We start from the raw sequence: 15339 nt of genomic DNA, 5'->3' as shown, positions 1-15339 counted from the left end.
TAATTTATTTATTGACAACTTGTGGCACAAATGCAATCAGCAGTCTTGCTTTTAAAGAATTTCCTTCAGGTCGTCTTGTTGCTTTTCACCTTTTATACGTTTAACACGTTTTATTTATTTATTACATTTTCACCTGATTTATGCCATAAACATTCATACAATCTTTACAAATCATACTAAACTCCATAAATTTCCAAAGCTATAAAAAAAAAAAAACTAAACCAAAAAAAGAAAAAAAAGCTGAGCCGATTTTTTTACACAATTTGTTTTAATGCAAAAACATTAAGCATCATAAGGGTTTCTAAAATGAGGAACAAGCTGGTTACATGCAAAGTCAACATAAAAGTAAATTCAAGGAAGGAAAAGTGCAAGCGAAACTATACAGAGAGCTCTTTCTTAGCGCAGATCATTGTGTAGGTAGTGAATTGAACATCAGTCCTAGATTACATTAGATATGAAGTAAAAACCACTGACTGTGGCACATGTCCTGCCCCAGCATGCCTCATTTTCGTTGATGGCTTGTCGGACCCCTATAACCCAGCTCTCTACCCCCATAGATCAGCACCAGTCCCACGGGTTTCCTTCAGGACGCCTGAGAGAGGCCGGGTACGAAAACAACCCACACTCTCACACCTTCAGACGCTTTTGGCGACTTTTGTGGAGAATCCCGGCTTGTCATCGTCTGGCCAGAATATTAGGTCTATCCAAAGCCAACAGATTTGTCTCAGTATCAATAGATATTCACACCCAAGTACAAAATCAGAAGAATTATGCAAACTCCCTCTATTGAAGCGCAAGGACTATTATTCAGATCTCCTAACTGTCTATGAAATGCGACACTGGAATATGTGCCTGAGAAACGTATTATTTCCCAGCACCAGTCCAAATGATTCCTAACTGGGGTCTTTACAAGTCTGTACAGGTGGACATGCAAACGTCTCATTTCCATACTTTCAGATCTTCAAGTCCTAAAGTACATCAAGAACCTGGAGTTACAGCTAAACTGGATCTCAGACATGCATCTACATCCGTTAATGCTGTATTTTCCCTCCTAATGGAGGACTGGGGTCTTCTGTTAAAGCCTGTGGCTACAGACGCAAGAGTGTGATAAATCAGAGCATCACTTTCTCTACCCATCTGTCATTCGGAGGCACCACCTACTCGGCTGGCCGCTTGCCATTGGCCTAACTTCCAAAACCATAAAACTCTATAAAAGACATGCCGCTTAATATTTGAAAGAGGGGAGCTGCGCTTTGCATGTCTGTGGGAAGTATTTCCATAAAACCCCCACTCATTTATTAGAGGAGTGGCTTGAAAGTTTTATACAGAACCAGTAATGAGGGTGTTGGAATAGAATGACATGAATTTGTTTTATATCCCTCTTGGGACATTCTGTATCGTACAGGGAGCTTCTGCACGTGTCACACAGATGCTTGTCACTTGCGGTTTCTCATTTGTCACCGGTGGCTTTCTCTCGTTCGACCCGTTAGATCTGAGCGCTGATCTCCAAATGGGCGGGTGTATGGTGCACTCAAGTGTGAGCTGGATGACAGGGCTGACAGGAGTTTATGAACTGCAAAGCTGTCAGAGGTGGAGAACATGCCTTCACAAGCCCCGGGTTGCCCCAAGGCTGTCCTGATGGCACACTGACACCCCAATAACCCGAAACACGCACACACACACACTCACGCAAACAAAGGCTTTGGGACATGAGCAAAAATGTCACTGTTATGCAAATGAGGGTCAAGCTGCTGCTTTTAAGAGTTGGAGATCTTAAGCCTGAAATGACATCTTGCTCTAAACCAGCTTCGAATCACTCAAGCATTATAATTCACTCCCCTCTGATCTTTCTATTATATGTCCATCTCTCTTCTCTTTTCATTCAATTAATATGATTATTGAAGCTGGACGATTGTGTGAAGGCCGCGCGTGCGGTTCAGAGAGAGTTCTTCTCGCAATACACTTTTCAAAGCAACGGTGAAGAAGCATCGGCTCTGAATTATGTGGGGGGGGGGGTATTTTTTTATTTTTTAAAAATTATAATAATAAAACATGGTGGGAAATTCAATCATATTGGTTGTGCAATATTTTTTGTGATTGGCCAATACCGGCAGACTGGAGCCAATAGAAATGCTTCTCCTTCCGTGCGCGTCTTATTCCTCTGAGAACTTCAAAGCAGACCGCTTAAGGTAAATTATCTGGAATGATTAATTGATTTACGATGCTAATGCATTCACCGTGAGACACACACAATTGACACTTTCCACACGCTCTTACGCCACACATCCAATTTCTCACGCACAGTAAAATCGCAAAGCAAAGAAGACACGGAGACCGACAGACAAGACAGAGCAAAATAATCTCAGCTCTCAGATTCTGTCAGTTTTATTACAAAATTCAAGCAATAGCTAAGTTTTGGTGCTTGTAAATGTGACGTGACAGATCCCTATAGTGGCACGTGAACCGATCATCTCTAGCTAATAGTAAATAAACACGAATGAACAATGAACAATTTTTTTCAATGCCCAAAGAGTTCAATAAAACTGCTGAAGAACAATTATATCACATAACATTTATCTTGGGAAAGCCATTTAATTACCATGTAGCACGTTAGTTGGCAAGAAAAAGAGAGCATATTTGGCTAATTATCTGTAGGCCTACCATATTACATATTTATTATATTTTTACTTATATCATTATGTACAGTTGTTATTATAATAATAAAAGCTATATATTTAATTTGAGTTATATGTAACCTAAAAATTACTACCAGCTGATAGGGTTGATTAGGTGATTTTTGAATTATTTTTATTATTTTTTTGTCCAGAGAAAAATGAATGCCTATATCTTGTGAAGACTACCTAAGATTTATCCAAATGAGTCAATATTGAATCAAATCACAAGCACTGAACTGAAATCATAAAATTTGTCAAGCACAAAGAACGTGGCTAACCAGAAATTGTACCATGTAAACAATATAACAACTACTGTATTTTCTGGACTATAAGTCACACTTTTTTTCATAGTTTGGCTGGTTCTGCGACTTACAGTCAGGTGTGACTTATCAAAATTAATTTGACATGAACAAAGAGAAAACATTCTCCAGCCGCGAGAGGGCGCTCTATGCTGCTCAGTGCTCCTGTAGTCTACGTACATTGAAAACATAGAGCACCCTCTCGCGGCTGGAGACGGTAATGTTTTCTCTTCGTTTTTGGTTCAAAATAAATGCGACTTATAGTCCAGTGCTACTTATATATGTTTTTTTCCTCTTCATGATGTATTTTTGGACTGATGCTAATTATACTTAGGTGCGACTTATAGTCCGAAAAATACGGTAAACATGTTGTTACTAAACCTAATACAGTTCTGCTTAGTTAGTAAAATATTTAGATTTTTTTTTACACAAATCTATTTGAAGTTGGATGTACATACATCTAATGAATGAAATTGAAGTGTTTAGTCATTGACAAAGCTTTAAAAAAAAAAAAGGTGTTTGAGTGTTTTTATGTCAGGCGGTACAATCAAGTAGTGAGTATGGGCCGAAAAGAGCAGGAGAGACGGAAGAGAAAGCAGGCAGCAGCATCATTGTCACAGATTATTGAACTTATGTGCAAAAAAACTGGCAAACAGGGTAAGGTTGTTATATTTACTACATAACCTATAACATTGGATAGCTAACAGTCGTCAACCCCACTGGAGCAGAAGGTAGCTGAGGTTGTTCCTGATATAGCTACAGTGAAGATCTATAAACCACAAAATTATAAAAAAAAAACACCAAATATTTTTAATTTATGTTATAAGCTAGGCTAAACTGCTTCTAATCATACATATAAATCATGTGAAACTATGATTATTGTTTTGTTATTAATATATATTTTTTTCTTTTAAAGACTTTGTCTTCCAAAAAGTATGAAGCCAACTGTTACTGGATAACAGGAACATATAACTTTGCAAGTAAACTATACAAGTGTATTTCAGATAATGAAACGGTTGGATTCACTTGACCAATGCATTTACTGTATATTTACAGATATTTAAATATTTTAGGTGCATTAAAAAGCATGCTCGTTAAAATACCAGCAGATAAACTAATCCAGCACAAATTAGTGCAGAAAAGGTTACCAAAATGAAGTATTTGAACCTCATGATTAAATACAAAAGGTGGAGAAAAACTGCAAAAAGGTCCACTTTTTGAAAAAAAAAACCTGTAACCCTAGTTTTCTATGCAAACACTTTGACTTAAACTGAGCAGTTAGACCTTTTTTCACAAAACCCATATGATCAGTCCCTGAGATATTCGGTGTTAACTTTTGAATAAACATAATAAATTCATCTTAGTCACAAAATTGTAACACTGCTCTTTTATATATTTTCTTTAGTAATTAGTAAAATTATACATAAAATAAATTAAATATAAATAGTATTTAATATTTTACAGTACTATGTATATTAATTATAATTTGGTTATATAATATATTAATAAAAATTACAATTAAAACTCTATTTAAATACTACATAACATACGTAATATAATTTATATTAAATCAGTTGGAAATATACATTTTATAAATACATATAAAATGTACTTTATATATTTTAATTTATCATGTAAATATAATACAATAATATTGTATTTTATTTTTATTTTTTTTAAGATAGATATTTCTATCTTTTAAATATTTTATAATTTAAAAAAAAATAATAATAATACTTTCATTAATATTCTACAAACTGAATCAAAAGTGATTTCGAACAGTTTTCAACATTGATAATGAGAAGAAATGTTTCTAGGTCAAGGTGCAAATTATTAAGCTTTGCCATCACAAAATTTCACAAGAGATAATATTTCATAATATTCCTGATTCATTTTTTAACAAGTGAATGCAGCTTTAACGAGTGTCAGAGACTAAATTCTTAACAATCCCAAACATTTTGAAAGGTAGTACAAATAGAATTTCATTTGGAAACTAAATATTAAATATAACTGAAACTGGAAATGGAATTTCTATCCCAAGGCAGAAAAATGTATGAAGTTTCTCCACTCTCTCTACGGTGGGCCATTACTCTTGTCTGTCACTCCTCTGTTGAAGGAGTCAGTGGGTGCAGGCGGTCGGAGGGTTTACCTGCCTCATGCCCCAGGCTCAGAATTATTGCTCAACAGAATACGATGAAATCAGTAAATCTCCTGCTACACCTGCTTTATCACCAGCACCTGTCGGGAATAGAAACTGTCCCAGACTTTAGAGAGGGGAAGGAAAGATGGGCCGCATAAGCACAGAATTGGAGTTCCAGTAATGCTACAGTTGTACACACAACAGTGAGTCCGACGTGTTGATTAATAAGAATGATATAAGACATGAACCGTTATAGCTGGCAGGGTGAAGCAGAGTGAAGTGGGTGAGAGGTGAGGGGGTGTCACGGTGGCGCGTGCTGGTGTTCGAGAGGGGACGGCAGGCAGCAGGTGCATTGTTGACACCCTAAACATGTGCGAGGACAGTGCCAAGCCCTGAAAAGTCATTTAGGCTAAGATACTGAGAAAAGTAGATGAGCCGAGACCTGCAGTCTCCTGCATTTCCATTTCAAACAGCCAACTTTGTACGTTAAACATGTCAACAGAGAAATGATAGAAGAAAAAAAATGTGTGAAGATTTATGAGATTAAGATAAAAAGAAATGATAGACAAGGGTATGAAATAAAACAAATGTACTTTGGCTTTCTCTGTCTTTCAGTTATTGTTGTCTCATAAAAGGCCAACAATAACAGTGCCTTTTTTCTGTGCTGTTTAATAGCTGGACAGTAGAGGTTAAATTAAACTCAAAATCTAGAATTAAATGCACAATCATGCGAACATCTTAATGTATGTAACAAAGTTCGTAGTGGGAAGAAGGAAGTGACAAGGGTTGGCGTTAGGAGAATCGGTTAATTTTTTTCACAACTTCACAAAACAAAAGTAGCGCATCCAGTGCGTTCACAAAACGTTAAAGGCACAGCTTCAATTCTCCCAGTTCTGTCTCTCCGAGCAGAGCAGTGTCCAAGTCTCCGTCCCGTCTCTCTCTGCCACCATATTGTCCAGCCTGTGTTTTAACCGCTCTCTTCAGGCCAATTACTGCAACCAGACACAGGTGTTCATCATTTTGCACTTAAACCACTTACAGTTGAATGGTCAGGTCCAGTGGTCCCACTGTGCTGATTTCTTTGGCAACCGCGTGCTGAACTGTTCCAGCACCACATGATCGATGATTTGGTCGACACCGCTACCCCCGGCCATCAGCCATTTGTGGCACTTGGCCATCAGCCACTTGTGGCTTCTGGATCATCCTGTGAGCCTGACTTATTCCACGCCATGTGGGCTGGCAGGGCCGGGGCAGATGGACTTCCTCCGGCCCGAACCTCCCGGTCGATCCAGCTCCAGAACAGCTCATGATCCTCTTGCTGCGTCTGGACAAGGGCCTGGAACCGACCGTCCAGCAGTGACCAGGACAACTAGATGAGCCCCCTGCACAATCTAACATTGCTGCAGCATGGGTCAACCTGCTGGATTGTCTGGCCTGAGGAAAACTGGCCCCCAACTAAGCCTGGTTTCTCCCAAGGATTTTTTCTCCAGTTTTGGCTCCTTGCCGCTGTCGCCTCAAGCTTGCTTAGCTGGGGACACTTCATTTCCTGCGATATCGTCAACTTGAGCGCACAGATACTATTTAAACTGAACAGAGCTGGACAATGACATCACTGAATTCAATGATGAACTGTCTTTAACAGAAAATTGAGTGTTTACTAATGTTCTTTTACATTGACACACATTCTGATCATTTAAAGCTGCTTTGACACAATCTGTATTCTTAAAAGCGCTATATAAATAAAGGTGATTTTGACTGTGACATTCAAATTTGTGTTTGTTACTTTGTTTTTGTTTTCCAGCAGGGCAATCCAAATCTAAAATCTTAATGACATTTCATCTTGTTTTGTTTTGCTCTCAATGACATTCTGCTTAGATATGGCTGACTACATATATAGAAATGTAACAGCTCACCTCTCCTCAGCATCTCACATGACTTGCGAAACCGTTTGTGCCCATTATACAATGCGTTTTGTGCTGAAGTTTAATACTTATGCCAGGTTTGTTCAAACTGTAAGAGTAAAACTTACCTCAGCAAGAACCCCTAATTAGTGGAAGTACAATGCAAGCAATCTCTGTACTTAAAAAAAGAATTAATTACTTGAATTTAATTTTCCATTCCTTTGTGTTGTTTATCCTCCAGTGCCCATATTAAACACTGACCACACTCTGAAGTGTGTACACTGAAACATGGCTGAACTCTAAAGCTTGTTTGGTAAACTCATGGCACTGGCTGTGTCACCATCCCCCTGGACACAGGTGACTCACGTCAGACCCCGTCCCGCTGTTGGGAGTAAATACGGCAAACACATGGCTCACAGGAAGGACATATGCATGTCCTTGTCACATTTTATCTCTACTAATCCAGTTTCTTTGCCGCTAAGATCTGTATCCATTAAGAACGAATATGCAGTTCAGTAGCTAACGCCTGTGTCCGATTACACAATTTTTATAAACATCAGTGTGTATCCCAGGTACCAAAACATTTCTAAAAATCCAATCCAAATTAATTAGCATTTACCACAATGACTGTGAAAGAAAAAAAGAATCTGTGTTGTTTATCGTTGTTCTTCCAGCATATAGGTTCCTCCAAGTGTCTCCTCAGACCTGGTGGACTAATTGTGCTCCTGGTCCCTCAAAAGACAAGAAAAATGTATAATCCAATACAATGATGAAATGTGAAGCAGAAGAAGCTGTATTATCCGTGTCGTCCATGCTTGGAGTGTTTATTTGTCTTCATCATGGAAGCATTGGTGGTTGTCTGAAGCATCAACCATCCAGTTCTCAGGTTTTGACAAACTGAGGGACTCAAACCACTCTCTTGTGCTTTTATACATGATTAGGGAGTAATAAGTGCCAAAAAAAAACAACAAACATCATGGGAGTAAGAGCATTTCAGTATTAAATATTTAAGATGTCAACACAGCCTGAAGAAGCAGCAGGACTCTGGTCCCAGAGAGACAAGCAGTGGAGTCTGTTTATCAGTTTCAACACCTAACACACACCGTGTTGATTCACCAAACACAGATTCTCTACTCTACTTACGACCATATTCTATTACAGTCATGAGCTGTAAACAAATGAGCTTGTTGAGGTATGTCTATTATGTCATGATACAATATAGAGCATACAAACAATGAACTTCAGTGAGGAGCGTGTAAAGGGGTTGGTGGATGCTAGAAGTAACCTCGAATGGAAGGAGTTTCTGGAAGGACTATACTGCCATCACGTGGCTTGTTGGTAAAACCACTGTTATGTAGAGCTTTCTCGTACATTATTTTGCCAAACGTTTCAATTCATTACTCAGCCGAATTTATGTTCTACTTTATGGGAAGATTATTCACGTTTCCATAAGAGGAAAACAATGCCTCTACAATTTAAAGTAGGCATTATATGTACATAAAGGAAAAAGACAGACAGACAAGACAGATAGATTTCATAGAATTCTATGCAGAGTGCATTCTAATTTGTGCATTTTATATTTTTCCAAATTCATAGCACTGTATTTTAAAATTAAACATGCCCAACTTTATGAAGAGAAATTGCAAAACCAGTTAAATCAGGACCAAAGAAACCAGATGATGTGAGACGGTACAAAAAAAAGATACGTTTATTTTGACATCTCTTGGAGCTCTCTGGGGTCCACTGTCCCGAAGCAGTTATGAAAAATGAAAAGCAAATCAATCAATACGTGAAGCATAACAAAGATCAAGAGTGTCAAAAATTGAGAACCACAACAGGCTGAACAAACAGCTCCATCCACTGTCCAGTGACATGAACTTTACACAACATCACAATAACTTCTATTATAATGTGCTTCTTTCTGCATATGAAGTCCACAAAGAATCCAGAATTGGTTTCAGTCTCTAAATGATATGACAGATGCACTGGTGAACATGAACACAATGCAAAGTCACTCACAGCCATTCTAACTTGATTTGAAATATTCACTCATTCTTTTAAAAATTCAAATAAAATATTCAAGTGTCCTCAGATTGGTTTGGGCAGGGACGTGACTTCCTCCAGGCACTCGTCATAGGCTTCTTTATATTCATCATGAGGTTTGATCAGGATGACACAGGTGGGACGCTTTGATCCAGCGGATGAGCCCAAATCCTACCGGAAGAGAAAACAAACACGAGTATTATAACACTTTACTGTATTTGATTTAGAAATATTGTATGGAGTTCTGATGAACTTACCACTTTAGATGGCACGTAAGCATAGGGCAGGTTTCTGTCTTCACACATGATTGGTAAGTGACAGTACACTTCGATGGGGAGAGTGTCTCCAGCAAACACCACAATACTACAAGCAACAGAAAACAACGTGTTCAAATAAACATTCGTGTGGACTGAAACATGAGGAAAAGAAACATCGCCTTACCCCTTCTCTCCTTTGTTGATAAATTTCTGGACTTCTTTTACTCCTCGTCGGATCTGTTTGTTTTTAGCCGCTTTGTAAAATAATGAAGAACATAATAATGAATATCTGACTGTAACCACGTGGCTGTTTCTTTAACGATAAAACGGTCATATTTTATTAAGATTCAAATATTGTATAGCCAAGTTACAGAAAATAGTTTTTTGAAACACATTTACCTTTTTTGACGCACTTGTAGAGCTTTTTGCTTAATTTACGCGATGCAAGCGGGTTTGCGATTGGGTTTACATTAGCTATTAATTCTTGGTAGGATTTCTCGGTTCCCCCGGTCTCCTCTTCGACACCTTTCTCCTTCTTTACCTTCGTCATGTTTCGTTACAATATAATGTGAAACAAACTTTGAGTTTAACTTGAGGGCGATTTTTCTATTGCTGAAGAACACACGTGCAGAAACTCTTAACGGTACTTCCGGTGTTTTTTCCCTATTTCGCGGCACGAACAGAGCGCAACATTTGCAAACACTGACCCCTTGTGCACAGAATGAACAAATTGTGAGATTTTATTCAGCCATAACATCTGCCTTGCACACATACACTCAAAACGAATCGTCTGAAACATTTACAAAGAATACTTCTGTAAAAACCTTAAAGAAAATAGCTTACAGTTTTCTTCTCAACTACAAAAAAAAAAAAAATCAGGGAAACCTATTACAAATCAAATAAATACATATAAATACTTTTTATGTTCATTATATCTCCCAAATAACATTGTTCAATTCCACTTTGGATACATGTAAATCTTATGTGCATTCCTCCCCTCAAAGAGAAATCTCTTAGCATTAGTTTTGGGTACTGGTGGCCTATAAAACTTGACATTTCACAACAGACAGACTTTCTGGTAACGTTAAAATAACACTATGCATTAACATTAGTTTAATGTTAAAACAAATTAATATGAAGTAGTAGTATTCTTAAATTAACATTAATCAAGACCAGAGAATGCTGTAAACATGGCTGTTCATTGTTAAATCATGATACCTACTTCATTAACTAGTGTTAAACATGTAGAATCTCATTATAAAGTGTTACTTTCGTATAAAAGTCATTACTGCTTTATCCCTTAAGCTCCGAAACTAATAATCACTCACACAAACCACCATGACAAAGGTGTAAAGTGCATTTTCGGGGGCATTTTGACACTACGATTCCTATTACACCACAAATAGTTCCTTTAACACACAAAAGAAAATAATGACTCTTTCCAAACATTTAACTGCATTGGACATTCTGTAAATCTGGGGTTCAAAACAAAAAAAAGTGACAAAAAAGCCTGATTAATGTGTAAATTACACATTAGGGAAAAAAAAATTATAAATACATATAAATAACCATTACTTCAAAGAGTAAGTCAAACATGTAGTTGTCTAGAGATGTAAGAACAATACATATTAAGAGAGAGAGTGTAAAAAAACCTAAGCATGAGAGGACTGAACTAAGGCCCTGTCACTGCTCCTGTGTCTTCACAGCGATGCCCACGAGGGCATGACGGATGGTACGTCCGTGCAGCATGTAACCGTCTTGTTTCACCACAGCTATGGAGCCGGGCTCCACTCCCTCTGCTGGAGTATGACAGACTATTTCATGCTGATATGGGTCATAGGTGGACCCCACAGGCCTCATCTTCTCCAGTCCATGCTTGGTAAAGATGTCCTGCAGCCGTCCCTGTATGTGTGCCATGTATTGTGTCAGCTGCTGTACTCCATCTCCCTCCTCAACCTTCTCCAACAGGTCTGCCACCTCCACAATGTCACGGCAGAAACTCTGAATCCCTATAGGAGGAGCGTAATGCTTCATGTAACGCTGCTTTGATAATGCAATGCGAACAGCTATAATGTGTAGCTAAATTAAAGTAGGTTACCAAATAGTTTGGCGTCCTCAACATATTTCTGTGTTCTTCTTCTGACACTGTCCGAGTCAGCGAGGGCTCGTTTGTATCTCTCCTGTGAAAAGAACAAAACGGGATTAATAATTACCATGAGAAAAAAAAAAGGACAACCAAATTACAAATATAAGACTGATTATAACAATTGGCCATTATTATAGAAATTAAAGGGGTAGAACACAAATTAAGATATTTTTGATGGAATCTGAGAGCTTTCTGATCCTCCATAGACAGCAAGCATCCTTACATGATCAAGGTCTAGAACATAGTAAAGACATCATTAAAATTACCTGTGTGACATCAGTGGTTCTTACAGTGGACAACTTAGCTCCTCTGAAAAATGGATACGTGGATACGGATCCATTGTTTATGCTTTGATCTGAATGTAAACAGCGTGTCTGCATACAGTGCAGCTGACACAGAACAGCATCAGTGTTTTTGTATGTGATACTCTCCAAAATGGCGCTAAAGGGTGTTGTGGAGGAGACGGATTGTTGAATAAAGGCTTTATTTTTGTTTTCTTGATGCACAAAGTATTCTTAAAGCTTCGTAAAATTTTGGTTGAACCACTGATGTCACATGGATTATTTTAACTTTGTCTTTACTATGTTTCTGGACCTTGATCACGTTAGGATCCTTGCTGACTACGAAGGATCAGAGAGCTCATCAAAAATATCTTAATTTGTATTCCGAAGATGAACTTACAACAACATGAGGGTAAGTAAATAATGACAGAATTTTCATTTTTGGGTGATTAAACCTGTGTAATCACAAAGTATATGTGTACGATGCATACTTAATATTCACCAAAACGGTGCACTACCAATAAATCAATGAAATTGACCATTGAAAGTGATCTCTAAATGACCAAATACTGACCGGGCCAATGTAGCAGTTGATACTTATCCCTTATTAATGCTGCATCTACTCCAGAAGGCCATATAAACATATTAAAACTCTAAATGAGTGTTGTTGTGATTTTTCTTCCCGCCAATAAATGTGTTTGGTTTCTTACAAAGCTACTATAGCTTACAAATAGCCTTTTTCCACCAGAACAGTCCAAGTTCTGAAGTCAGAGTCTGTTCTTGGCTTGAGGAAGGAATGATGATGCAATGCTGGTAACGTGTTGTTTACCTGACTATAACCAGTCAAAAAACAAACAGTGCTTGTCCTGCTGTGTGTGCGGGCAGTTCAACACTTCTGTTTTTATGTTCACAGTACTTGAAGTGATTCTAGCATACTGGCAGATTGCGTAAACTGCTGGTACTCTTATCTGTTCTTTTTGAAGATAAATTGAAACTGAAGGTTCAAATTAATTTGCTCTTTCACACGTCTCGCACATAGTGAAATAGCGCCATCATTATTACATTTCTCAACAAGAATGCCACAGGCAGTCCTTGCATTTCTCCACCCACGAGCAAATGTATAGGGCTTGAGTTGAAACTATCTTTCCAGCTCAGAACCCCCTTTCTCCAGTGGAAATGCACAGAGTGGTTTGAGAACAGACACAGGCTGGAAACCCACAGTGGAACCCTGTTGGTGATGGACAAGAGATAAAACGGTCCCAAATGCAAACTTACTGTGAGGTCGTGAACCTGCTCTTCTAGTTTTCTAGCTCTCGTCTCTAAGGTCCTGATATGTGTCACAGAGTGACTGTGGTCATCATCTCCATCGTCACCATGGCAGTCATCACCAGCACTATGATGTTCGGCTGCAGTGCTGAAGAGGCCTACGACGGACCTGGAGGAACCAAAAAACAAGAAAACTACTGTCAAAAGCTCAGTGTGATCAATGAGATTATTAAACAGCTGATTAAACTGTTACACAAGTAATTTACATAACTCAAATTCAATAATTAACATCTTGTGAAGTAAAAAGAACCTTATTCATCATTAAAGCATTTTAGCTTTAAACCTTCTGGCCAAAATGCAAGTCTATAATCCATAATAAATGCACTCTCCAATGAAAGTTAATCCCCTTTTGACCTCTCACATCAAAATCCACCAATAACATGCGTTTACATGTAAACAGCTCTTAATCTGTGCATTTTTCACTCCTGATTCAGAGGAGAATTATTTTTCTTTTTTTTTTTTATGTGTAGCTTTTTGCTTCACAACTGATGAACAGGAGTCATGTGGATTATTATTATTTTTATAATCTGTCTGGACTCACATAATTAAATATTACACCAACAGTGTGTATATAAAAAAAACCCCTGATTTGATCCTGATTTATTTTTATATTTTCAAAGCTTTAGTACTTCACACTTGCTGTTCTTTATGGAAGGATTAAATAGATATAAAAGGCTGATCGAGACAAAAGCCACCCTAAAACACTACAGTACTTGTAATGCCACCACAAATTGTACAGCAATTAAAAATTTGCTGCCTCGTTTTAGTTTTATCATAACCAAAACTTAAATAAAAAGGGAATGAATTAGCACATGTCCATAATTTACCTAAAACAAGCAAACATATTACTAAACCATAGGATGTATTAATTTGTGGCTGTATAATATTTTCATGTGCGGCCACACGTTTTATTCTACACAAAGTGTGTTAATAAATATTAAATACATAAATCATTTTAGAAGTAATTATATTTGGGTTACTCACTATATCCCAAACGAGAACAATTTTTAATGATTATTAATGTGGGTTAAATCTGATCCAAATGATCACAGATGGCTGCAGTTTCGTGGGACACATGGGGGGTTAATTTGACCCGTTTACATCGGTATGTGCCCCGAACAAAGAGAATCCACAGGAACGCAATAAAAGCCATTCATCATCACGAATAATTACACGCTTAGTCCGTTAAACATGTAACGTTAACCTTACAGTTGTTAACAGGATTGAGGAGTTAAATAACGGAAAGTAAAGTTTTGAAAACAAGAAACAACCCCTTAAATAGAAGAAAATACACCAGAGGGCTTGTCAATGTACTTTGATATCGGATACTGTTTTAATACAGGTTGTAAATAGTATTGTTACATTTAATAGCCCGTAACTACGAAAAGACGAAACATTAAAGCAAAACACAGGTGTGATATTAAAGCTGACAGATGTGATTGATGGACAATATTGCTTAACAATTTTAAACGCGATGTAAAGTACCAAACGACAGACGGTCGACGTGTTCGTCGTACTGGGTGGTGTTTATTGGTTAGATTGAGGTTTGAGTCCCTCTAAACCGTTAACTCGCTCTCTAGCCAGTTAGCAGCGACGCTAACCCCACAACACTTTAAACGGTTAAAATGGTGACAGTGTTAACAAAACCCTGTTTTCCTCTGGTTATTAGCAGATATGTCTGAATATTACGCTATAAATCCGGCTTTACCTGTTGACTGCACTTGGCGTTAACCTGCACAAATCGACGGGGTATCTTCTCGTTACGGACAGAAAGCGCACGGCCATTTCCTCAGTAGCTTGTGTGGTCGGGAGGGAGCGCGTGACCTGCTCTACGAGTCACTGCTTCGAATCACTGAGTCGATTCACTAAAACGACTCTGAATCTCGCCTTAACTCCTTCTGCAAATAATTCAAATTCTGCATATACTGCGAATGTATTTTTCTTTATAAAACCATCAGTTCAGACGGGTGTTTTTGTTCTTCTGTTCTGCATTTTATTGATTGAGCGTTGGAGTAAAGTCGATAATCTGCTTCGGTGGCTGTAAAGCTTTTGTGCCTCAGGCAAGGACCACCCAGCTAGACTCTCAGCCTGCTTAAAGACCCCCTAATATAAATGTTAACTATATTTGTATAAAAACAATTACTAACATTAACACACAAAAAAAGGAAAGAAAGAAAGAAAAAAAAACAATACTTAACATAATTCAGGTTGAGGAATCAATGGTAATTTTTTTGTTTTTGAATGAAAACTCCTCCCTGCATGAACCTATAG

At 37.9% G+C, this 15339-nt stretch overlaps 2 protein-coding genes across 2 annotated transcripts; both read right to left on the bottom strand.

Moving 5' to 3' along the window:
- Positions 1 to 8700: 8700 nt before the first annotated feature.
- LOC113038455 (H/ACA ribonucleoprotein complex subunit 2-like protein) lies at positions 8701 to 9992 on the bottom strand. Its single transcript, XM_026195869.1, has 4 exons — positions 9715 to 9992; positions 9500 to 9569; positions 9316 to 9421; positions 8701 to 9229 (listed from the first exon to the last, which is right to left on the bottom strand). Exons 1-4 carry the CDS (start codon positions 9863 to 9865, stop codon positions 9104 to 9106), a joined length of 453 nt encoding a protein of 150 aa, XP_026051654.1. The 5' UTR covers positions 9866 to 9992; the 3' UTR covers positions 8701 to 9103.
- Positions 9993 to 10037: 45 nt separating this feature from the next.
- LOC113038454 (grpE protein homolog 2, mitochondrial-like) lies at positions 10038 to 14923 on the bottom strand. Its single transcript, XM_026195868.1, has 4 exons — positions 14777 to 14923; positions 13018 to 13177; positions 11414 to 11495; positions 10038 to 11324 (listed from the first exon to the last, which is right to left on the bottom strand). The coding sequence occupies exons 1-4, from the start codon at positions 14851 to 14853 to the stop codon at positions 10999 to 11001; spliced, it is 645 nt and encodes a 214-aa protein (XP_026051653.1). The 5' UTR covers positions 14854 to 14923; the 3' UTR covers positions 10038 to 10998.
- Positions 14924 to 15339: the final 416 nt, after the last annotated feature.

Source organism: Carassius auratus, chromosome 21 (genome assembly GCF_003368295.1).
Source record: "Carassius auratus strain Wakin chromosome 21, ASM336829v1, whole genome shotgun sequence".
NCBI classification, from domain to species: domain Eukaryota; kingdom Metazoa; phylum Chordata; class Actinopteri; order Cypriniformes; family Cyprinidae; genus Carassius; species Carassius auratus.
The sequence above is the reverse complement of the archived record's forward strand: the minus strand, read 5'-3'. Positions and strand labels throughout refer to the sequence as shown.